Below are 23,766 nucleotides of genomic sequence, written 5' to 3'. Positions count from 1 at the left end.
TGCTCCCAGCTGGATGGGACGTGAAAGAAGGGAGATGGAAGGCTGAGGGGTGCACACAGGTGAGGGATGGGAAGGGATCTGCACCCCCCTGAAGGTAGGAGAGAGGCAGCTCTTTAAAAAACACATTGGTCACATTTATTGGAGCATGTGCTTCTTACAAAAGTGATGGAAGAGGAGCCCGTGCCCCATCCCACTGGCTGGGAGAGGGGCCTGGGCAGTGGGACACAGCAGGACCCCGTGGCTGCTCCCCTGCCCCAAGAGCGGGGCAGCCCCAGGCCCCTGGCCCCCTCATGCCCCAGCAGGTCCCCGGTGCTGGCCCTGCCACCCCCACTGGTCCCTCACTCTTTGGCGATGGCAAAGGGCTTCTCCACCTCGATGGTGCCACAGTCAACGATGGCAACGTCCTTTAGGGGCTTGTCCCGGCTGTCGGTCTTCGTGTTCTCCACCTTCCGCACCACATCCTGGGTGGAGGAGGGGTGTGAGAGTGGGACACACAGGCAGAGCCAGCTTGGCCAACCCCTGTCCCTCTCCAGGTGCCTCCCAGCCCATGCACCTGCCCAGTCCCACTCTCCCAGGCCCCCTTCTCCCCCTGGGCCCTCACCATGCCCTCCAGCACTTTGCCAAACACCACATGCTTCCCGTCCAGCCACGGTGTCTTCACGGTGGTGATGAAGAACTGGGAGCCATTGGTGTCCTTGCCAGCGTTGGCCATGCTCACCCAGCCCGGCCCATAGTGCTTCAGCTTGAAGTTCTCATCAGGGAAACGGTCCCCATAGATGCTTTTTCCTAAGGGTGGGGACAAAAAGGCAGCGTTGGGGGATGGTGATGGGGGAACGAGCACTTCCACAGTGGGGATGAACACCAATGCCACAGGGAACCATGAGCTATGGGCTGCTGGAGGGAGCTGGAAGCCCCCCATGGCAAGGAGGGTCATGCCCCCAGGGACCAGAGCAGGAGGCTCCTAGCACCCCAGTTACCCCAGCACCCAGCTCTGCTCTGAGGCCAGGTCTCTATGAGCTCCATGCCCACTCATTCCTACATTGCTCCAGCTCCACACTGGTCCCAGGGCAGCCAGGCAGCTGTTGGGAACGTGGCTTCTGCTTCACTCCCAGACAGTGGCTGGATCCATGGGCTGGCATGGGCCAAGTTACCTCCAGTGCCATCGCCGCGGGTGAAGTCTCCTCCCTGGATCATGAAGTCCTTGATCACACGGTGGAACTTGCTGCCCTTGAAGCCAAATCCTTTCTGGAAGTGGGGAGGCAGAACACGGAGTGAGGCAAAGGGATGGCCCAGAGCTCCCTGCACCCAGCACTGCCCCAGGTCAGTAGGAGCCTCCCAGGGGTCGGTGAGGCCCAGGGGGCCGTGGGCCCCTCACCTCTCCGGTGGCCAATGCCACAAAGTTCTCCACTGTCTTGGGCACCGTCTTGCCAAAGAGTCCAATGACGACGCGGCCCACGTCCTCCTCCCCGATCCGCAGGTCGAAGAACACCTTGGGGGGTGCAGGAAGGTTAGGGGCACACCACGGGAGCCACACTCACCTTGTTGGGCCAACCCACCTCCCAAAAGTCCCCCACTCACCCAGTCCAACAAGGCCCAAAATCTCACTGGGTCCAGTCTCCCCCGCCTCCCTGCCTGCATCCCCTCACCCCACAATCTCAGCTGGGCTCCTCCAACCCAGGCCTTCAGCCCAGGCCTCTTCCACCCCATCCAGGCCCTCCTCACCCCACGGTCCTTCCTCCTCACTCCAAGCTGGGCCTCCCCCACCTCAGCTCCCCCCAGGCTGGGCCAAGTTGCCCCCAGGCCTCCTCCGCCCATTCCAGACCCCCCCATCCCAGCTGTCCGCCCCTCCCAAGCCCTCTTCCCTCACGGCCTCCCACCACACCCTCCCCTCTCCTCCATCCGGGCCCCCTCAGCCCCAGACACCCCTCAGCCCATCCAGGCCCCCCTCACCCCAACAACCCCGTCCAGGCCTCCCCCGCCTCATCCGTCCCCCACACCGGCTCCGGCCCGGCCCCCCCCCCGACCTTGGCGGTGACCTTGGGCCCCTTCTTGCGCTCGTCGGCGCGGGAGGCCGCGGGTAGCAGGAGCAGGAGGGCTGCGCCCAGCGCCGCCGCCGCCACCAGCACCTTCATCCTGCGCCGCTCGCAGCCCGGCCACAGCGCCCGCCGCGCCGCCGGCATCCGGCCACGCCCGCCGCGCACCCCCACCCGCGCCGCGAGGTGGTACCGCCCTCGCTGCCGCCTGCCCGCTCCGCCCGCCCGGGCGCGACCAACAGCGGCCGCGAGGGGGGGGGGGGGGGGGGCCTTCCGGCCGGGCGGGGGCGGGCGGGCGCCCAGGTGCCCCTCAAGGGGGGGCCGGCGTGATGATTGGACGCCGTAGGGAAGAAGGCGGGAAGGGGGCGGGGCCGAGGGGTGTCGGCGGCCAATGTCGGCCGTAGAGCGGAGGGCGGGGTGTGAGGGCAGCCGGGGCCCGTGACCCGAGGCCGGTGTGTCCCGGTGACCCCCCCCGAGGTCCGTATATCCCCCTGGGCCGGTGTCCCCAAGGCCACTGTGTCCGGTGTCCCCTTGAGCCAATGATCCGGGGCCGTTGTGTCCCTGGTGTCCGTTGTGCCAGTGTCCCCGGGTCCGGTGTCCCCAGGGGCAGGGGGACACTGAGCGGCCAAGACAAAGGAGCGCTCGATCCCCCCGGGAGGCCGAGCCGTGCCCCGGTGCAACCAAATGGCTGCGAGTCAGTGTAAGTGAGCAGAACGGCATTATAAAGATGCCACCCGAGAGCCAAACAGCACCTTTGGAGCAGCTGTCACTGTCCCCACACAGGGAGAGCACTTGAACGAAGATGTTCCCGTGCTTGGAACCTGCTCCATGCTGGGGTCACTCTTGGGACACTTTCCCCCCCACTTCCTAGCCTTAAATGTAGCTTTTTTTAGTATGAGCTCTCATTGTCTGTTCCCAAAAATTGCTTTTTGGGATACGTGTGCTCTGGCAAGGATACAAACCCCAAGCATCTCCTCCCTGGCCCTTAGAACCTGCAACTTCGCCTTTGAGGTTTGTCTTTTGGGGGACTGACACCGACCCAGAGCTGGCACTAAATAAAAATGTAATCCCCACATCTTCAGCTAACTCCAGGATTTGTAATCACAGATCGGTTTGAGTTGGAAAGGACCTTTAAAAGTCCTACTCCTGCATGGGCAGGGACATCTTCAGTGATGGTGCTAAGCTGCAACACCACAGTCACTCCTGTGTGCTTCCAGCCTGGTCACTCCTGCTATTTAAGAGGAATTTGGGCTTCTCTCACTCCCTTTTTCAGTTTTTATCCCACAGCCTGACCCACTCTTCAGTCTTGCCAGGGGAAGAGGTGAGGCAGGCAGGTCCCAGCACCCCTTTCCTGTGGTCCCTCTCAAGGGCTGCCTCAGGACAAGGCATCCCATTACCCAGGACAGCTGAACTGGCAAAGTGCAGCCACAGGCAGAAGGGAAATCAGTCCCACCACGCCTTGGCCAAGCTCTGTGGGGCCAAACCATAGCTCAACATGAAGCTGTTGAGAGGGTCCTGCCAGGTCCCACCCCCTGCACCATCCCCTCCAAAGAGGGCTCAGTGCCCAGCAGAGCCAAAGGAAGACAAAACACAAGCACCATGCTCAGGCTGAGGTAATAAATACATCTATTCATGGAGAACAATGCAGCAGTGCAATGTTTTATTGAAAAAAAATAATAATAATAATCATCTCACTTGATACCTCAGAAGACTGCATCGCAACGTTGGCGGGCTGAGCCGCAGAGAGACACGTCGGAGACCAGCCCAACCCCCAGGGAGCCCCCAGAGAGCCCCCTCCCCTCCAACCCCAGGGCTTCCCCGCTCCGACCGCTCCCAGCAAGGAGAGGAGGGTTTGCCCAGGTTAATGCCCTGCGTCCTACCACAGCATGGCTGGCTCAGTCTGGCTGCATCTCCTCGTCACCTCTGAGCTCCCTGGGGACAGCGGTTCCCTCAAGAACGGGACTTGCTGTTAACCTGCTTTATTTGCCTTTTTTTTTTTTAATTTTTTGTTAAAAAGCCACCCCACATTTTTGCCCTTTTCTTTTTTTTTGAAGAGTCCAACGTACGATTATAGTGCAAGAGGGCTTGGTACAAGTGAGCATTACCAGCATGCCGTGGGGGGACAGTCCTCCCCTACAAACACATCATCGTAGGATTAAAAGAACATCATATCTCTGGAGAGAAGCCGTAGTGGGTCACCATGAAACAGCTTTCAAACCAACCCACTTAAAACCAAGGTCAGGAAAGTTTCTAAACAATCAAATACATTCACTTAAAAAAAAAAAAAAACAAACAAAAAAACTGAAACAAAAGAAACCAAAAACATTTAAGAACGAAACCTGTTGAGATGGCCCCTTTCCCCCCCGCCCTCCCTCACCCTGCAAACACTTACATATGCTGCAACTACAAGCTGCTCCTTGAGTGGAGGCAGCGAGGAATGACCAAACACGGCAGGAGATGCAGAAGGAATCGAGTTCTGGTGACAGGCACTTAGTGGGGCTTGGGAGGGCAGCAACAGAAGTGTCTCAGGGCCTGGCTCCATCTGCAGTGGGCAGGGCGGCTCCCGAGGAGCTCCCATCCCCATGGACCCTCCTCCCAAGACACCAAACCATGGTTTCCTACAGCAGAGAGGGGAATGCCTATGCCAGAGACAGACTTGGGGCTCCTGGGAGCCCCTGGCAGCAGAGGAGTTTGGGAAGAGAAAGGTAGAACGTGGCCACGGTCCCTGTCCTCCCTCTGGCAGGAGGGGACAAGAGGGTGAATGTCCCGGCGGGAGGTGAGGGGTCCCTTTCCTGTCTCCTTCCTGCCCTGGCCCACAGCATGGCTGGAGGAAAGCGCTTTGCAAAGGGAGAAAGGGGTGCACGTGTGAGCTGAGAGCTCCTTGGGATAAGGCATGGAGAGAACATGGCCAAGAGACACCCCAGGGGGATCCCGGTGAGGAGTGAGGCCTTTCTGCTCTAACCAGTGTCCTGCCTGTCTCAGGGATGCACGAGGAGCAAGCCCAGAGCTCCCTGCCTGGGGTGATCTCCTGCCCTCTACACCCACTTCTACCCAGCCTGGGGAACTGAACCTCCTGGGAATGCCACTCTGTGAACTCCAAGCTATGCAGATCATCATTAAAACAAATAAAAGATAATGAGATCTAGTCTCTCCCTTTCCTCCATTCACGCTCTCCAGGATTTTGGGGTGAGCCAGGCCCGAGTTTATGACAAACAAGTCCCTCAAGTGAACAGTCCCTGTCTGGTCTGGTGTCATATATCGAAAGACTAAGTCCAAGGAGCTTATTCACAACGTTCCCAACAGCTGCTTGAGCTCTCCCACAGCCCTGACACCTCCTGGGAACCCCTGGGCAGCCTCCGCCTCCTCTGATTTGGGAAACACTGCAGCAGGAGGCAAGATTTCCTTCTTTTTACGGGTATGCAGAGTGCCCCAAGCCCTTTTCTTGCTATTGGTTTGGCTCAAAGTGGTGCAGAACCGTGGCTGCTCCGGGGGTGGAACAGTGTCCCCCACGCCCAGCCCCATGCTCATGGAGAGGACATAAAGGCTATTCCAGTCAAACCTATCTGACCATCGGGAAATGGGATCAGTGTTAAGGCATGAAGTATCCTCTCCCTGTCAGGGAAGCTTTGCTCCTGCTAAGGTGTTCTCACAGAAGGTTCACAACCACCCCACAGAGGGATTTGGGAATGCTGCCTGGCTGCCCACACTTCGGGAAACGGCTGCTTCCCAGGAACCTCAATCCAGATCTACCTCTTAAACCAGCACAAATTCCTCTGGCTCAGCAAAGCCGATGCCACTCCCTCCTGCCAACACTGGGTGACGGCCTCGGGTCTCCCGGCCAGCTTGGTCAGGCACAGCATAGGAAACCATGGAAGGGACATTCACCGGCAGCTAGGAAGGGTGAGTGGAAATTCAAGTATGCTTTCCTCAGCGTGTGCCCCAAGGCGGGCGTTGGGAGCCCCAGCCTGGCATGAGGGTCCTGGACATCCCCACTCGAGGGCATTCTGTGCATCCACCGTCTTCCCCGCTGGATGTCTGCCTGCGCTGGCGCGGCCACGGAGAGATCCACAGATACAATGTGCATCTGTAAATGCTAAAAATAATAAAAAGTGCAACGACGTCAGCTTCTTTAAAACAATCCACATTGCTCTGTTACCGTCAGAGGAGGGAGGTGTCAAGGGAGCCAGAAAAAAAACCCTAACTGGAACAGTAGATTGCAAATTTCTCACAGCTTGCACATTACAGTGTAACTGTTCCCAAGGAGCCGCAGAGGGAACCTGTCTCTTCCTGCTGCAGCGGTCAGGCCCTTCTCCCAGCAACTCTCCTGCCTGCCTCACATCCTCCTGCCCTCTTGACAGCCAATCAATCCTATTGGATTTCTTCACTTAATTAAGGAGGGAGGAGGATGGAGGAGCACGGAGCGCAAGGGAGGGAGGGGAGGAAAGTGAGCAGGAACTAAGCACAGTCCTCAGGTTTGTGTGAACGATGCCTTCGCCGTAAACAAGGGGAAGGAGGGTCAGCCAGCCAGCCCCCCTCCCAGGGCGACCAAGACCTGAGCCAGCCACAGTCCTGGTCCCAAAAGGAGCTTCAGGCTTGGAGTGAACGAGGGAGACCATTCAGCAGATCCACCTCAGAGTGGTTTGTTTTGGAACGTTTTCTTCTCTTTTTGGTTTAAAATGTCACTTGGTTTTTTTTTTTTGTTTTTGTTTTTTGTTTTGTTTTGTTTTTCTCTCTTCCTCCTCTGCCTCCTCCTCCTCCTCCTCCCCCCTAAAGAGAAGCCCCTTCCAGTGATTCAGGGCAGGAGCTGCAGGCGCGGTGGTTCCTGCAAGGCCCAGGAGGCACCGGTCACTTGTGACGCTGAGCCGTCTTCTTCCGTTTCCTCTTAAAGAAGCAGCAGCACCTGGGACACAAAGGACAAGGAGAGTCAGCCCCGTGCCCGGCACCAAGTCTCGGCAACCCCAGGAAGTCCACACCGCCCCGGGGTCCCTGTGTTGGCCACATGCAACAGCACCTCTGCTCGACAGGCCCGGACACACCTTCGGCCCCTGGAATGGTCAGCAGGGGCTGGTGGATGGTGATCCCACCAGCCCAGACTGGGAGACCACCAGTGAGCCATGTGGTGAGGGGATCCACCACCAGGCCCCCGAGCTGGCCGGGCTTCTCCCTCCCAAGGCTTTATGGGGGTAGGAACACAAGGAGCCATCTGGGAAAGCAGTAAATCAGTATCCAGGTGCTCTGTTCCCTCTGTCCGACAGAGGAAGTGGACTGGGACAGCGAGCCCTGGCTGCTCTTCCCAGCCATGAGACACATGGTTTTCAACACTGTTCACTAAAAAGACAAGTTCCAAAGAGACCTTGGCTCTGAGACCAGGTTTCTTTACTGAACCTTTCACCAGAGCTTCCACATCAGATCAATCGCTCAGTGCCAGGATGCAGAACCCCTGCTTCTTTCCCCGTCTGATGCGAGGGAGGTGCACAAGCCCAGGGATTAGGGGAAGCAAGAAGGATGGAGAGTGGAGGCTGAAGTGGGGAGAGGAACGCCCAACACAGCTGCACCATGAGGAGTGATGGGTTCCCCATGGGATACACTGGGAGCAGTCACCCAGATCCTATAGTCCTGCTGGCTTCCTACAGAATCCCTTGGTGCTGAAGGTGTATCTATCTTCCTGCCCTCAGCCCATTGCCAGGAATACTCTGCACAGGTGCTTGTTCTGTGCGAGTTCTCCTGAGCTACGTGTCTTTCTCCATGTGCCAGGACAGCCACCTCTGGAGAAGTCTGGGTGATGCTGGAAGACTGCTCTTCCAGGCTGGTGGAAGGGATGCCTAGCTAAGCAGTCAGAGTAGACCACAGAATCATAGAAGATCCTGACTTGGAAGGGACCCACAAGGATCATCGAATCCAGCTCTTGGTCCTGCACAGGACACCCCCAAGAATCCCACTGTGTGCCTGAGAGCGTTGTCCAAACACTTCTTGAACTCTGGCAGGCAAATGTGAAGATGCAAAGACCATTTTCTCCCACAGTCATCTGTTACCAACAGACTAAAAACATTCAAAACCACTGTAACAACTTCTCCAAACTATTTTCTGCTGGGTCCTTTGTGGAACGGTGGCATTACACTTCCATCCTATCAGAGCTGGAGGAACAGATTCGTTCCTACTCGCATCCCGAAGGTGCTTGTCCCTGGGTGCATGAGCCTTTCTATGGGGTGCAAAAGTGATGGGTGACCACCACCACGCTGTGAGCATGGATTGTCTGTTGAGGAGAGCAAATCTCTGCCACAAAACCCTGTGGGAGAGCCCCCATAGGGCCCACAAGAGGGACTCCTCCCACCGCACGGACTAAGGGCCAGGAGAAAAATGTCCATGGTCTGTCTCAAGGTTCCTGACCAGGCCCAGTTTGGAGGTGGGATGAGGAGAAATGCCAAGCCCTTGTTCTTGCAGGAGCCTCCATCACTGCCCACCCACCCTGAGGTGTGTGTGTCACCTGCAGCCCCCCTGGCCCAGGCTGGAACCCCCACTCCAGGACAGCTTTTGTGTTTTGTTGTCCCAGGCCATCTGCCCCCTCCTCCTGCTTTAACCTGTTGCAGTACTTTTCTCCCACAGCAGCCACCTTCCTTCATGACATGGGCAATGGTGGGTAAGGGGGAAGGTCATGGGGAGAGAGGATGGAGGATGCACGAGTGATGGTTTTGCATGCAGCGGGTAAGGGAAGAAGAGGCTGAGCAGCACTCGACTCCTTGGGTACCCAACAAAGGGAGCTGACTGACTTCTGGCTTTTCCTTGTGACTGTCTTTTTAGGCTCTTACTCAGAGGTCCAGGGAAGGGTTCAGGAAAGGAAATCCTGGCAGTTCAGACAGGCAGAGGCAAAACACCAAAATAAAAGAATAAGGCAGGCTGACAATTACAGAACGTGATCTCTCTGCATGCAGACGATGCCCAAGAGAACAGCCCCAGACTACGACATACAGAGAAGCCAGAGATGCCAGAGGTATTGGAGGTGATGCCTATGGAGAGCAGGGCAGAGGCAGTCAGTCTCCCATCCAACAAGGACATTCCTCACAGCACACGGGCCTGATCCCCTCACTCTGGGGTCATTCCCACCCATCAGCCCTGCCTGAGATACAAATTCCTCATGTGAATCTCCACTTGGTCCCCTGCTTACTGGGTATGTGGTTTCCCCAAGGGGCAGGAGGGAGGGAACATCTCCATGGGACAACCTGAGACTGGGATGCTACAGCTGCAGCTTTGAAACCCTGATAAAGCCCTGAGCTGGGCTTGGACCAGTGCTAATCCCAACCCTTCCATCCCTTCTTTCCCGGAGACATCCATTCACCTGCACCTCAGCTGGCTGAAAAGGAGCTGCCTCCCACCCACTCTCTCCAAGCAGGGGCTCTGTCACTAATGAGGACTCCATAGTCTTGTCTTTCCATCCTCTCTGGCCTGTGCTTCTCCAGAGGAGACTCTCCAAGGAAGTGACCGCCTCCCCAGGATACCCAGCACAGGGTTTTCCCTCCATAATCGTCTGCGTGAGGAATTCCTGCAAGAGGCCCAGCAAGCCTGGTCCCAACTCTGCCCAACTCCATCAGGCATCATCTGCTCAGGGACATAAACGTTTGGGGGAGATGGAAAGCCAAATAGGAAAAAGATTAAAGTCTGATTTTACATCCATGTGTTCAGAGATCAGCCAAATTGCTTGGCCTAGTGTGGCCGCTCAGACACAGCCCACACCCTCCCCAGTATTGCACGTGGTCCTAAAATCAAAACAGCTCTGGGTTGGCTTTGACTTTGTGCTTTTTTAGGGTTTGGTGGGTTTGGTTTTGCCAACCCCAGTCTAGTCTGGTCCGCTCCCCCTTGCATGTGGACTGGAGAGAGGGACTCACCACAAGTTGAGCATTTTCAGGCAGCTACAGAGAGTGTAGAGAAAAAACACAGAAAGGAAGAAAGAGCGATTAGTTCACAGAGGTGGGATGGAAGCGAGTCACCGCAGCCATGCAAACATGCAGTGCAGAGGCAGACACACACCAGGCCTGCCCGCCGCCCGCCCCAGCCCTCACACCACCTCTGCCCTCGCTGTGGTGCCGCTGACAGCCGCCACCTTCTCCAGGGGTTTTCCACCTTCCCCCTGTTTGCCATGGAGGTACCGGTCCCATCAGGTTCTTATCTGGGGCTGGGATCAGAAAGCGACTCCAGGCCACCATCTGCTCTTGTGCCCTGCAGCTCCAGCAACAGCAGGGCCTGATGATGGATCTACACTGGGAATCAGCCCTCCAGCAGAATCCATGTCTGGGATCAGGAGCTTTTCTCCAGCACACCACAGGCAGAAGCACTGGCACAGCTCTGCCCTCTGGAATGCCAGGGAAAGCCCCTTCTGCTCTTGCACATTGTCTCAAAACACAGAGCCCAGCTCCAGCTCCTGCCAGCTTTCTCTGGCACACTTTGCTGCAGAGCACAATCCCAAAGTCCTTTGCCCTTCTCATGTGCCTGAGGGGATTTCTGATCACAGATGTGAGGAAAGATGAAGCCAGTGCTCCCTGTGGCAAGCGGAATGAAGAGGACTATGCTTGGGAATTACAATAGACCCCAAAGCTGTCAGTGCAAAGCACCTTATGCTCTGCTTCCCAGCACCGCCAAAACCAATTTGGGAGCACACAAACAAGGGATGGAGAGAGACAGACTAGCTCCATGTCCCTGAGGGACAGGGTCTGGGCAGCACAGCTCTCCCATGCTCCTTCCCACCTGCCTTGATGTCTCCCCTGTACATGGAGGGGGGTCTGGACACTGACCTCACTGCAGGAACATGGGCTGGAGGTGTTCCTGGTCCTTCCTTCCACTGAGTTGTTGTATCAGAACTGTTAAGAGTGACAATGTGCTGCATCCTAGGAGCCGTGTGCCTGGGGGGGACTCCAGAGCCCGTGACGCCAAACTGGTGGTCCCTGCTGGCCACACTAAGAGGAATGTTGCCCACTCTGCAACCTGCACCTCAAGATCTCCCCCACCCTGCTGAGCCTGATGAGGAGCCTGCACCAAATCCAAGGCTTGCTTCTTGGGCTCAGAGGAGAAGGTGTGCCTGCTACTGCTGGGATCAAGGCCAGGCCAGCTACCAGCAAACAAGATCCGGCACAGGTGCTTCCCGAGGGAGAAGAACAGAAGACCTTCAGGACAACCAGCACAGATGACACATACCCAGGGACCTTTCCCTTCCACATAGCCTTCCTTGCACCTGCCAGTTTTTCTCTTCACCCAGGAGTGCCCACAGAGGTTGGGGCAAACGATGTGGGACAAGCAGCACCAGTATCATCCAATCAAATAATAACCAGGCAGCTGGGCCATGTCCCAGCACTGACCAGTTCAAAGGCTCCACTGACCCCTTGCTCAGGGAGCGCCAGGATTCTGTGGTGACCCGCCAGGGACCTGGTCTAGTTCAGAAGCAGAGAGAAGGTGCCATGTTGAGGATCATGCAAAAGGTGACACAATGGTGCTGGAAGCAGCACGTGTGCACAGGAGGCCAAAATGGGCAACGCAACAACTCTGGACATCTGTTCTCACTCCTGATCAGAAGTTACAGGAGAGGTCAGTTCAGCAGGAGCACCTTCTCCCCCACAAGCTGCTTCTGGTTCCTCTCATTCAGCTTCCACAGAGCTGGACCAAGACAACCTACAGGGAGAACTACCCATCCCTGTAGGAGTTACTTTTGCACCATTCTGGATACTTGGCACTCACTTCTCACAGCCAGAAATAAAGTGTCAACTCTCAGACCAACAGTCTCTTCACTGAGCTGTGCTACTCCTACACTCTCAGCACAAGAGCACAGCGCGTTTTCCCTTTGGAAAGGGGGACACTCCCCAGGATTCCTGAAATCAGCTCCCAGTATTTTGGGATCTGTGCCACCATCTACCTGGCAGGACATGCTCTGAGTAAGAGTTATGTTCTCCAGGCATGACAAGTGTCAAAGAGAAGCAGCAGCAGCAGCAGCAGCAGCACTGATGGCACCATGCACAAAAGCAGCAATATGCAAGGAAAAGGGCATGGGACACGAGCATCGAGTACTTTCCCACAGGAAAACATCCCCACTCGCTTCCCAGGAGAAGGATTAATGACCAACCAGTAGAAAGCCTGTTGTAAAGCAAACGTACTTAGCTTCCTCCACCACCTCCACCTCTGCCTGTGCTGTGATGGGCGCGTTGGAGTGTGCTCCCGTCGGGTCATCCACGTTCAGCTCCCCGTTGGTCGAGCTCACCACCTAAACACAAAGGAACACCCCGTTAACGAAGCTCCCCAACAAGGAATGCTGTGGGAATGGGAAATCTGCAGGATAACCGTCTGCTCCTGTCAGCAGGCTCAGGTTCTGTGGGTGCCTTTCAGTCACTGGCCTGGTCCATCCCAAGTAGAGCAGCAGAAAGGGGACTGTTCCCTAATTCCCACTCCCATGCCCACCACATGTCGTTCTGGCTTTGGGAGGCCACTTTGGGAGTGTAGCCACTGGTGTAAGCACTGCCAGCCCTACATAGGCACGACATGGATAATGTTGATTGTTTTACCCTGACGCTTTTACAGGTGAGTGGCTGATCCTGTTGCCTGGCAGCACCATGGGCAGAAGCCACTCCAGAGCCACCAGTCTCACTCCTTACACAGCTGGTTTTTGGAAGTATGTCCTCACCCAAAAGCTATTGACATGGTCTCTCATCTCTTTCTGCCTCACAGCTGCCATGATGGCTCACTTCAGCATTTCCATTACAGTGATGACCATCCAGCTCCCAGCTCGTGGCAGCTGGATGATTAATCACTGCTCCACTACCCCAACAACCACCAAGGAAGCCTGCATGGGATGGAGGTTTGGCTAGCCTTTCCACAATCCAGCTGGATGTTAGGACAGGCACCTGGAGCTGCTCCTGGCTCCAGAGCTGTAAGGATGCCTGGTTATCCCTCCTGCTCCTCCTATTCACCTTTCTACAAGGCAAAAGGAGGCATCTCCTGTGAGGGGGGAGTCAAGGTGCTACCCAGAACTCCTGGTGGCTCTGGATGACCTGACCACCAGATATGAAGGGAAGGGAGCCCTTGCAGCAGATGTCCCCTCACTACTCAGCACATCCATCCATGCTCATTTTGAACACTTCAGTCCTACCAGCAGCTGCTGTTTCTGCCCACCAGGCCCCAAGGCGGGTGGGTCCTGCCAAGGTGGGTCAGGACTCAGCTCAGATGAGTGATGCTCAGAGCACTCCTCAAGTGACAACCCCCTGGCTTCTCTTCACCCCTCTCCTAGACTCATCATGCCGTGGGCCCACCCGGGTTCTCCAGACTCCCACGCGACTCTGCAACGCTGGAGCTTAATTGTGCTGTTCCCAGGGCTCTTCCCACACTTTGTTCAGCTACTTGTTCAGTTCCATTTTCCAAAAGGTTTTGATTTTCCTCCTTGCTTTTCATGTGCTGTTGCCTCATTTTCAGGTGGCAAATTCAGCCTTAAAGGAACTGGTGGCTCAAAGGTGCCGACCCCCCCAAGGGTGCAGCACGAGCTGGGGTGTCTGCTGAGAAACAATTCCAGTCTCTGCAGCCACATACAGCACATTTCCTGTTCTCAGCTGCATGTAAGCAGAATTTTAATGCTTACAGTGGCACATGGAGGCTCATAAACTGCTTAGGTAGCTGCATTAGTGCTGTAGCTACAAGGAAACCATTCCCCTTACATTAAGAAATATGAATAGAAACATCTACTCTGTACTGAGTGCTGGAGTCATACAATCACAGAGCAGTTTGGGTTGAAAGGGACCTTTAAAGCTCAGCTCATTCTATCCCCTGCCATGGACAGGGACACCTTCCACTAGACCAAGTTGCTCCAAGCCCTGTCCAGCCTGGCCTTGAACACTCCTCCAGGTCCCTGTCTGCTCACGTCTTAGATCAGAGCTACATATTTATCAGTTCCTACTTGTCTTTGTTTCTCTGCTACTCAGCAAAATATCTTTAAATGAAAAAAGGAACATGACTAATCGAGCCAAAAGAATCATTCAACCCAATCAAGTATCAGGAAAAAGTAAACATTTCAACCTAATCTGCATTTCCCTAGGGACATCCTGCACTACCCATGTCCTCAGCTCAGCTCTGGCCCACTCCAGGTACTAATTCCCATTTCACCAGAGCCAATTTTCAGAGTGTTGTGTCTGACAGCAAAGCGAGCTCTCACAGCAAACCTCTGCCAAAGAGGCAGCGACATCAGTGTTCCTGTTTGCTTGGGTGATTCCTGCACCTTCTCTCCAGCACATCCAGCCAGCTTACTATGGCACCAGTGTAAGAAGGTCCCTCAGTGAGCCTGGGTGACAACCTGAGCAGGCAGGACTTCACAGAATCACAGAAGGGTTTGGGTTAGAAGGGACCTTAAAGCTCATCTTGTTCCCACCCCCTGCCAAGGGCAGGGACACCTTCCACTAGACCAGGTTACTCCAAGCCCCGTCCAACCTGGCCTTGGACACTTCCAGGGATGGGGCAGCCACAGCTGCTCTGGACAACCTGTTCAAGGGCCTCACCACCCTCACAGGGAAGGGTTTCTTCCCAATATCCCATCTAACCTTGCCTCTGGCAGTGGGAAGCCATTCCCCCTTGGCCTATCCCTTCACACCCTTGTCCAAAGTCCCTCTCCAGCTCTCTTAGAGTCCCTTTAGGCACTGGAAGGGGCTCTAAGGTCTCCCTGGAGCCTCCTCTTCTCCAGCTGAACACCTCCAGCTCTCCCAGCCTGGCTCCAGAGCTGAGGGGCTCCAACCTACAGAGCATCTCCGTGGTCTCCTCTGGACTTGTTCTAACAGTTCCATGTCCTTGTGCTGTTGGACCCCAGGGCTGGAGGCAGCTCTGCAGGGGAATTGTCACCTGAGCAGTGCAGACGGGCAGAATCCCCCCTCCCCTGCTGCCCACGCTGTGGGATCAGCCCAGGGCACGAGGGGTTTCTGGGCTAGGGCATTTCCAGTCTCTCATCCACCAGCACTCCCAAGTCCTTCTCCCCATGACTGCTCTCCATCTGTTTATCCCCAGCCTGGATCGATACCATGGGTTGCCCCAACACAGGTGCAGCACCAGCACTTGGTCTTCTTAAACTGCATGAGATTCCCATGGGTCCACTTCTTGAGCTTGTCTAGCTCAAGACATTGTTCATTCCTTGTTCATAAACAGGAATTTTTCAGGAATTAAAATACTTATTGGTAATGCCACCTCCAACACTGTAACTGTCACACATCCCCTTCCAGTGCAACCATCCAGAGATGCACCTTGGGGGCACCATGCCCTCACACTGGTGCTGGTCTGCTTTTGAACATCTGAACTCTTTTCCCACATTAATGGGGATTATCTCCAACAAACTCTATTTCAGTTGCTCAAACCACCCAAGAGAACCTCCAAGATGGGAGAGAGGGTGCTTTATAGACCAGACCTGCTAACACACACACACACACACACACACACACACACACTGCTTTCTGTCCTCAGTTTGACAAATCTGAGTTCAAAACAGCACTTGGAGGAAAAGCTTCATCAAAATGGTAACATCAACAGTTGCCATCACAGCTCGGATCCCACAAACCCATGGCCTGAGCGTTACGTATGGGACAGGACCACAACCTTGCTGTAATTTGAGGAGAATTCAGGGTGTTTAACACATCAGGAGGAAGAGGTACCTGCACTGATCCTCCGTGTCGATCTGCAGCCAAATGAGATGTCAGGTACGAGGTATTTGTCTGCCGGCTCGGCTGGATCTCCCACTCTCCTCGGCGATCTGATGACGCCTGCTCATGAGTTCGGGGGCATGAGAGAAACAGAAGACAGGGCAAAAGGTGAAAGAGAGGAAGAAATAAAAGGGTGTTGGTTAGTGAGTTAGTTTCTTTGCAAAAAGCAAGGCATTTACACTTCTAGCTGGGCTAGAATTTCCCTTTCCCAAGTGCACCTCGTTATTTACATCTGTGGTGGCTGCAGTGATCCACTGCTGGAGTAGATTTTGTCTCCTCTGGCTGATGAACAAAGAGGAAGATCTAGTCCAGAACTTATTTCTTTCCACAGCTTCATTCCCATGGATTTCAGCATAGAAACAATCACACTGCCAACATTTCACTCTGTCTGTCAGGTCACACACACCAGAGCACTCGGCATGGCAGCAAGGTTGGATAAACGAGCTGAACCTCCCTCAAATACGTAATTTTAAACTCAAATTTGCAACATAAAACAAAGCCAAACACTTCATTTCACCTGAAGCCAGTTCCACACACTGATTCACCTGTGCAGTGCAGAAGGAAACATCCACCACACCTGCTTGACTGGAGAGAGGGTTGGGGGCTTTTTGGGTTTCTGCAGAAAAGTAGATAAGAAACTTTTGCTAACAAGTTTCCTCTCTGTCTCCCAAACAGATGCAAACATCAGGCAAACAAATGATTAGAATTTTATTTGTTTAATTAGAAGAATCCCTTTGCACTTGCACGAGAAGCTTCTGTGGGTCACCCAGCTTTGATGACAACAATCCAGTGCTCACCTAAGACCCAGGAGTATCTCAGTGCACCTGAACCCAACTGACCCAAGCTGGAGGAACACAAGACTGGGAAGTGTGGGACAAACAAATCTGTCTTGGCCTCAGGCCTCAGCTGAATGAGACACCAAGGATTTGGCCAGGAAACAAGAAGCTCCAGTGAATAAACACCAGGTTCTCATCAGTGAAGGTGAAGAAGTAACCAAAGAGAGGTGCCTAGAACACAGAGAGACCCCAGAAGTCTCTGAACAAACCTCAACACCCACTAGTAAACTGTCAGTCTACTAGAGCAGGAGCACATCCAAAAAGTAGGAAAATTAAAAGAGAAGTTCCCTGGCATTTCATAAAACATCTGTTATTGTTCCCTTTGCTCTGACTCCCTCCCAGAGTGATCCATGGTGCTGCTCCTCCTTCCAAACAGCCACCAAATCAAGGTGCTATTTCTGTATAGGTGGTCTTGTTGTAGGATCTAGAGTGGTTTAGGTTGGAAGGGACCTTAAAGATCCCCCGGTTTATCAAATCTTCTTACTAGACATCCTTCCTGTCAGCCTGAGACACTGCTCATGCTTTTTGTCCTTGGTGACACACTCAAAGGAGAAGCACCTCCCTTGGAATATTTTTTAATGGCTGTAAGTCACGAGAACAGGAACAACTGGAGAATTTGAATGAAGGTTTTACAAGCTGGTGGAAGGCAGATCCTGAGTGCTGCTTCTTCCACAGCATCGGGTGCTTGGCCAGCCCAGGGTATGAAGCAGTACCGTGGTACTTCAGCACTGGGAGAGGCAAACTCCTGCCCAAGGGCCTGCAAGCATTTTCCAGGAAAGGCTTCAGTAGCCACAAGAGCAAGATTTGTCTCTTTTAGCTCTACAGCCAAGCATGTGACAAACTGGGTTTGAAGTCAGCTTGAGCTTAGCCCAAAGCAACCCAAGGAGTGACACTGAGGAAGTGATGCCTGTGAAATTTAGAATAGAATAGAACAGAAAAGAACAGAATAGAATAGAATATTCTGAGTTGGAAGGGACCCACAGGGAACACCGACTCCAACTCCTGGCCCTGCACAGGACAACCCAACAATCCCACCCTGTCCCTGAGAGCGTTATTCAAATGCTCCTTGAGCTCTGGCAGCCTTGGTGCTGTGCCCACTGCCCTGGGGAGCCTGTTCAGTGCCTGACCACTCTCTGGGGGAAGAACCTTTTCCTCATATCCAACCTAAACCTCCCCAGACACAGCTTGGGAGCACCGAATTCCCATTAACACTCATCACCTTCCTCCCAGCTTCCAAATCACATGACAAGACTGGCACCTAAAGATGGAGAGGGGCAGAGCTCACCCATCTTTGATTAAATACCCTCACTTCCCAGAGGAATGGGCTACAAAAAGGACATCACACATGTCAGCTCTTTACTAGGAGTAAAGTATTGTAAGAGATCTGCAGTTATTATAACCAAGAACAAAAAAAAGGCCATTAAATCTGGAGACCCAAACCCACGCCTCCAATTCACGCTTGAGATGTTTCTTTTTTCTCATTTTTCCTTTAGAGAAATCCTTTGCTCAAGACTTAAAAGGAATGTCCCTTGGAAGAGAGCTGTTTGTGTTGTGGTGAGAAGAACCTGATTTTCCCTGTGTTATATTAAATAATTCATCATCCTAAGTAATGTTTAGGTGAAAATATGACAAAAGCTGCTGTGCAATCCCACATCCGGACTATCTGTGTGGCTCAGAAGAACAAGCTGCCTGCATGTTTTGGGCCTAACACAGGTTTCTTTGGACCTCATACTATAATTAGTAAACTAAAATGCCTGAAAACGAAGCCAGGTGTCACTGTCCAATCAAGGAAACAGGATGCCTCACACATACACACCATGAAGGTCTGTGGTCGACAGGGACAACTGGAGATTCCACGCAGAACTGGGGGGTTAATATATCAGTCAGGGAATTTATTAAAGCAGATTATTGTGGCAGGGCTCACACACCAGCCCACACTAATCACTGCACAAACACTGCACTGCACGTGCTGCAAACCACCCGCTTCCAACACGGGGTGTTCACACAGACTGCAGCTGATGGATTGGGATATATCCTAGTCTATGGTAGTTGCTCGACCCTTCGTGGCCCAAGGAAAGCTGAGCCCAGACAGGTTATGACACCTCACACGTGGTGTTCCACCCCTGAGGAGCTGTGTGGGGGCAGCGCCAGCAGCCAAGGAGCTGAACAGGACAGAGGTTGGAGGAGCAAAGCGAGCCCAGATCCACTCCCTGGGAATAAGAGCAGCAACAGCTCCAGCCAGGAGCCCCAGCTGGAGTTCTACTGAACATCTGAGCAGTTCTGTTAACACCAACAAAGCAGTACAATAAGAAAGGAGAAAATGGGGAAATTCAAATTCAAATCATGGCAGTTCATCTGGACCATGATGCCCAGCCTTCCCAAGGGTGCCTGCCCTGCCAGTCCTTTGTGCTCTGCAACACTCACACCGTGAACTGGACACTCCAAGAAGGATACATGGGTGTACATGGGACACAGACCTCTACTGTAGCCACGTGCTCCATGGGCAGAGGGCACCTGGGACAGGCTGCCATCACCACACTTCTCAGGCTACTCTACATCCATGTGCTGTGAGTACAAGCACCCCAAAAAATGTTGTAGGTCAGGGCTGGATCACTGACTTAACGAGTTTACACACAAACTACAGACAAACAACCCATTCCAAACTGGAATCCACTTGGCTCACAAGGAATTCCACTGGTTGATACAGTATTTCAACAACCTGTTGCTTTGACAAAATTCTCCTCAAATCACAATCTCGAAATGAAGCAGGGATTGTCCTTGTCATGACCAGGAATCAGTCCCAGCCACCTGTAATGTCGTATGGCATCTGCTTTTCCAGTGCAAGAGGAATTCTGGGAGGGGCCGGAGCCGTCGTGAGTAACACACCTGATTGCGAAGAGCCTGCTGGGATGGTCGATCCCGGTGGACGTGGCTGTCTCTTGTTACTGCAGATGTCCCAGAATCTACGTGAACAGATCCCACAGGAGTAGGCTGGAAAAGAGGGTGTTGGTTAGGATGAAGACTCTCACATGCACAGACCCACCGTGTCAGGAAGCAGGAAAACATCAAAGGTAATAGCCAAGGAGAATTACAGCCAGGGCTATAAAATCCCTGTGATTTGATGGCCATGTGATTTAACGGTGGACACCAGCCCCAAATCTCTTGTATAAAAATTAATTAAGAAGATATTGTTAGGTGTCAGTCTCGGTGTCAGATCACACCTAATGCGTCTCACATGGGGTTATTACAACTGAAAATATACAGACTTGTTTTCCTCATCCCCTCGTCTCACCACTTGTAAAAATCACGCTTGCACAGAAACAGGACGTGTTAAAATTAAAGCTTCATCTGCTCTCTCCTCACCCAAGTCATAATCCCTGCTCCCAACACCGAGATCTCCATAGCAACCACCGCGGTTGGCAGCAGTAGCACGCTTGTCTTACAAGGTGCTCTTTATCAATTGCCTTTGTAATTAAAGAAAAATGAGGAGAAAATCTTGATTCACAAAGGGAATGATTTCTCAGGAAGTGTTTTGGGCACAGTAAACATTGGGAATGCTAAATATAGTTGGGACAGTAAAGCACCAGCAGCAGTACCTAGTTCAGCACTGAAGACAATGAATTTACAGGTGTCGTTGCTGGTGTTTGGGGTAGGTCATGAGCAGAAGTACCCAAACCAAAGAGCTTTAGACTCTTCTACCACATTTCCCCATGACATGGCTTTTGGCCAAGTACAACTGGCTTTTGACAAAGAAAGCAATGCGATGAGATCAGGGTTACAGTCCACATGGAGTCATGGAACTGCTAAATGGAGCTTGGTTACTCCAGCATTTCCTTGTCATGTGCCATACAGAGCTGGTTCAGCCTGTGGAGTGTCTGCCAAGATATTTTGAGCTCAGGAGGACAGGGTTAGATTAGATATTTGGGAGAAATTCTTCCCTGTGAGGGTGGTGAGGTGCTGGCACAGGTTGGCCAAAAAGCTGTGGCTGCCCCATCCCTGGAAGTGTTGAAGGCAATCTGGGATAGTGGAAGGTGTCCTTGCCAATGGTAGAGGGTGAGAACAAGATGAGCCTTAAGGTCCCTTCCAACCCAAACCATTCTGGGATTTTATTATTCACTGAACATCCATCAGAGCCCTGCCTGGATCTCCTGTATGTTCCTGATGAGAACTTGACCATTACAGGAGTCTTCTATGATTCTCCTGCTTTAAGATGGATTTTACACAGTTGTCTCCAATCCTGTGTTAGACTAGAGGGAATTCAGTCTGGTCATATTCACTGTCACAAGTGGGGAAGTGGGGCTTCAATATCCTGCCAGTGCAAGCCCAGAGATGTGGGAAGGGGCCTTTGTCCCTCAGGGGAACTTTGAGGCACTGACAGAACCCCCTGAACACAATGTCAGGACACTTCACTGTGTTGAGAAGTAAAAGATTTGACCCTAAGCTCACTGGCATTAATTGGGATTACCAGGGACAAAGCGGCAGAGGTGTGGAAGCAGCCCCTGGGAGGTAAGGCGGGGGATTTCACAGGGACAACTCACAATTGGCCTGCCGACCCAGTCATAGGCATAGTCAAAGGTGTAGCCTTTCTTCTCAAACAGCTCCGTGAAGATGGTTCGCAGGTAGTCGTAGTCTGGCCTCTCAAAGAAGTCTAATCGCCGAACGTAGCGGAGGTACGTGGCCATCTCCTCTGTGGGAAAAGGGAAGGACAGCAGCTTTTATCCTGAATCTTCTGAATGAGCTCTTAGAAAACAAGGTCAATTCATGCTGTGCAAGAATTGTCTGGGCTGCCAGCGCTACCTCTGGCTTTTCCTCTACAAGGAGCAGTTTTTAGTAACAGCCCACAATGAAAAACAATTCAAACACTTCTCAAGCAAAGATGGAAGTTCCACCTCTGCTCTACCTCACATCTGACCTCCACACCTGGTTTTATTCTATACCTTTGTATAAAATAAACGCAACGAGAAACAAACTCACTGAACCTGCCAATAGGCTGCTCACACGCATTTAAAATGTTGCTGCCTAGAGAAGCTGTGGCTGCCCCATCCCTGGAAGCGTTCAAGGCCATGCTGGATGGGGCTTGGAGCAACCTGGTCTAGTGGAAGGTGCCCCTGCCTGTGGCAGCGGGTGGAACGAGATGAGCTTTAAAATACAAACCATTCTGGGATTCTATGAGTCTATAAAATAGCCACTGACATCTCATCTGGGGAAGGAAAGCAGGAGATGGTGGTGGGTTTCCTCTCCTTCATGTCAGGACTTCAGAAAACACCCAAAAAACTCCCCACACCCACTCTGTGAAGGCCACAGGGTACCTGGGGAGGGCTTTAACTTTGTATCCTATTTAACTGGAATAAAGGTGCAGGGTGTGGCTAGAAGCACACCTTTAGTTAACAACCCCCTTAAAACTGCTGTCAAAAGGTGGAATTCAAGGATAGACACACCATTCCATCTTCCAAGCTGGCCACCTACACTTACAAAACCTGTAAAACCTTACATTTGGAAAAGAATTAATTCGGTACATCCAACACAGTCATTTGGGAATGGGAAAATAATGAGGAGTTCCTTTGGAGGGAAACCAAGAAGCTAAGGAGTTACATGAGGCCCTTGAGCACTGTCCAGGCTCCTTGATGGGAAGAGTTAAGCTCATTTTAAGCCCTCAGGCCCTGCTAATTTATAGCAGCAGCTCCAGTCGTTTTCCAGCTTGAGGAACAACATGATGCACACACATCATCCAAATACTTTCTGTCAGAGGGGCTCAGGACCATCCTATTTAACAAGGTCTGTCCCCCTCCAGCTGCACTCAGACAGTCCCATGAGGGCTTTACCTGGAAAGTTCTCACAGAGAACTTCAACCGGAGTGTTTCTCTTTGTGTCCCCAATCTTCTGATACCTCTCTTTTAAGGTGTCAGCCTGCAGCGCACAAAGACAAAACAGTTGTGGAGAAAGAGTTCAACCATGTGAGAAAGGACATGCTGTATGGGAAGAAAAACAAGGTTTTTAATGCCCGTTCTGGGTGGTATCAGGAGATGTTACTTGTAACTGAACTGCCTCCTGACTACACTGACAGGAACATTTTATGGGCTATGGGCAGAGAAAATCCAAGGCCGTGTTCAAAACATCCTCAGTAAGGAAAGGCAGGACACTTAATAGTGTCTTACAAGGCTCCCTTCTCACAGTGCAGTCCTCAGGGCCGTGCAGGGAAGGCTTCATGGGAGAAGCAAACAAAGCTGCAGGAGCTGGGATGGCACATCAGTACCTCCCCAGGCTCAGAGCCATTGGCAGCTGAGCTGCCTCCACAAACGTCTGCAAAATATATCCACTGCAAGGGTAATTTGGGTCTTTCTGGGTGTAACAGAAAGACACCACACAGATAACGACTTACATCAGTCACACTTCTCCCAAATCCCACGCTGCTCCCACACTGCCTCTCCTTTCACCCCCAAACTGCCTATCACTGAGACAGCACTGACCAAACATCTGGTCATCAAGGAAATTAAACAGTTTGCAGTTGGATTTCCCTCTAAATCCTCTCTGAAGCACAGAACTCTGCTCCAGCTGCACCCTAAAAATGGGGTTTATTGCCTTCATTTCAAAATATGCCAATTAGACCTGGCAGCAGCTTAATTAGCATCACAGATGTTCTCTCAAGACATGGCACTGACAGTACAGACCAAAAGTGTGAGCTGAGGAAACCTAGAAGAGCAACAAAGCTGTCCCATTCTAGGTCAAGCTAGAGAGCCCGAGTTTGCCCTGGACCTCAAAAAGGAGTCAACTAATTCTTATCAAGTTCAGCACCAAACTTAGGAACTTTTGTAGAACCTTGTCAAAACCTGGAACTATTTCAGAATAATTTACAGGATTAATTTAAAGCAGATGAGTTCAGCTAAGCCAGAAATATGTACTAGAATAACACACAGAGGCGTGAATGTAAAGTCAGAAACATTCTGATTTCTTTCACGACCCTTTCATGCTTGAAAAACCCTTTCTTTGCTTTTTCTGCCATGTGTCTGATAAGGCTGAGCTCCGACTAACTCTGGATAGGTGGTGACAGAAGAGCTTAACAAGGTCTATCACCCAAGTTGCTTCCACTGACCATCACAGTGTCCTGCTAAGCAGCTCCTGAGCCAAAAACCTCACCTTCTTTTTCCAACAGGAGTTCTTGTCTTCACTAACAAACCTTCTCCTATCCTGATCAGATTT

General features: G+C 52.6%; 2 protein-coding genes across 5 annotated transcripts in view; both read right to left on the bottom strand.

Annotated features, from left to right (window-relative positions):
• Window positions 1-110: 110 nt before the first annotated feature.
• On the bottom strand, window positions 111-2,251 carry PPIB (peptidylprolyl isomerase B). The gene is made up of 5 exons (XM_027657726.1): window positions 2,025-2,251; window positions 1,376-1,489; window positions 1,152-1,245; window positions 602-786; window positions 111-461 (listed from the first exon to the last, which is right to left on the bottom strand). Exons 1-5 carry the CDS (start codon window positions 2,178-2,180, stop codon window positions 339-341), a joined length of 672 nt encoding a protein of 223 aa, XP_027513527.1. The 5' UTR covers window positions 2,181-2,251; the 3' UTR covers window positions 111-338.
• Window positions 2,252-3,678: 1,427 nt separating this feature from the next.
• The window catches only part of CSNK1G1 (casein kinase 1 gamma 1), an 82,037-nt gene continuing 61,949 nt past the window's right edge, over window positions 3,679-23,766 (bottom strand). For 3 of the 4 annotated variants that reach the window (XM_027657720.1, XM_027657721.1, XM_027657723.1), the window contains 7 exons: window positions 22,392-22,476; window positions 21,108-21,256; window positions 19,456-19,560; window positions 15,686-15,793; window positions 12,167-12,273; window positions 9,914-9,937; window positions 3,679-6,933 (listed from right to left, as the gene is read on the bottom strand). In XM_027657720.1, the coding sequence (XP_027513521.1) occupies window positions 6,879-6,933; window positions 9,914-9,937; window positions 12,167-12,273; window positions 15,686-15,793; window positions 19,456-19,560; window positions 21,108-21,256; window positions 22,392-22,476 (633 nt within the window). In that variant the 3' untranslated portion in view covers window positions 3,679-6,878. The remainder of the gene's footprint in view (window positions 6,934-9,913; window positions 9,938-12,166; window positions 12,274-15,685; window positions 15,794-19,455; window positions 19,561-21,107; window positions 21,257-22,391; window positions 22,477-23,766) is intronic. The other variant, XM_027657722.1, reaches the window with a different exon arrangement.

Source organism: Corapipo altera, unplaced genomic scaffold (genome assembly GCF_003945725.1).
Source record: "Corapipo altera isolate COAL_440 unplaced genomic scaffold, ASM394572v1 308, whole genome shotgun sequence".
Taxonomy (NCBI): domain Eukaryota; kingdom Metazoa; phylum Chordata; class Aves; order Passeriformes; family Pipridae; genus Corapipo; species Corapipo altera.
Note: the sequence above shows the minus strand (reverse complement) of the source record. Positions and strands in the feature narration are given on the sequence as shown.

What these genes read in the sequence shown, in the direction of transcription:
- PPIB (XM_027657726.1), bottom strand. Translation starts at nt 2,180, where the DNA reads ATGCCGGCGGCGCGGCGGGCGCTGTGGCCGGGCTGCGAGCGGCGCAGG. An exon ending in GGCCCAAGGTCACCGCCAAG is followed by an intron (nt 1,490 to 2,024) that starts GTCGGGGGGGGG and finishes GCACCCCCCAAG; the next exon opens with GTGTTCTTCGACCTGCGGAT. An exon ending in GCAAAGTGCTGGAGGGCATG is followed by an intron (nt 462 to 601) that starts GTGAGGGCCCAG and finishes TCCTCCACCCAG; the next exon opens with GATGTGGTGCGGAAGGTGGA.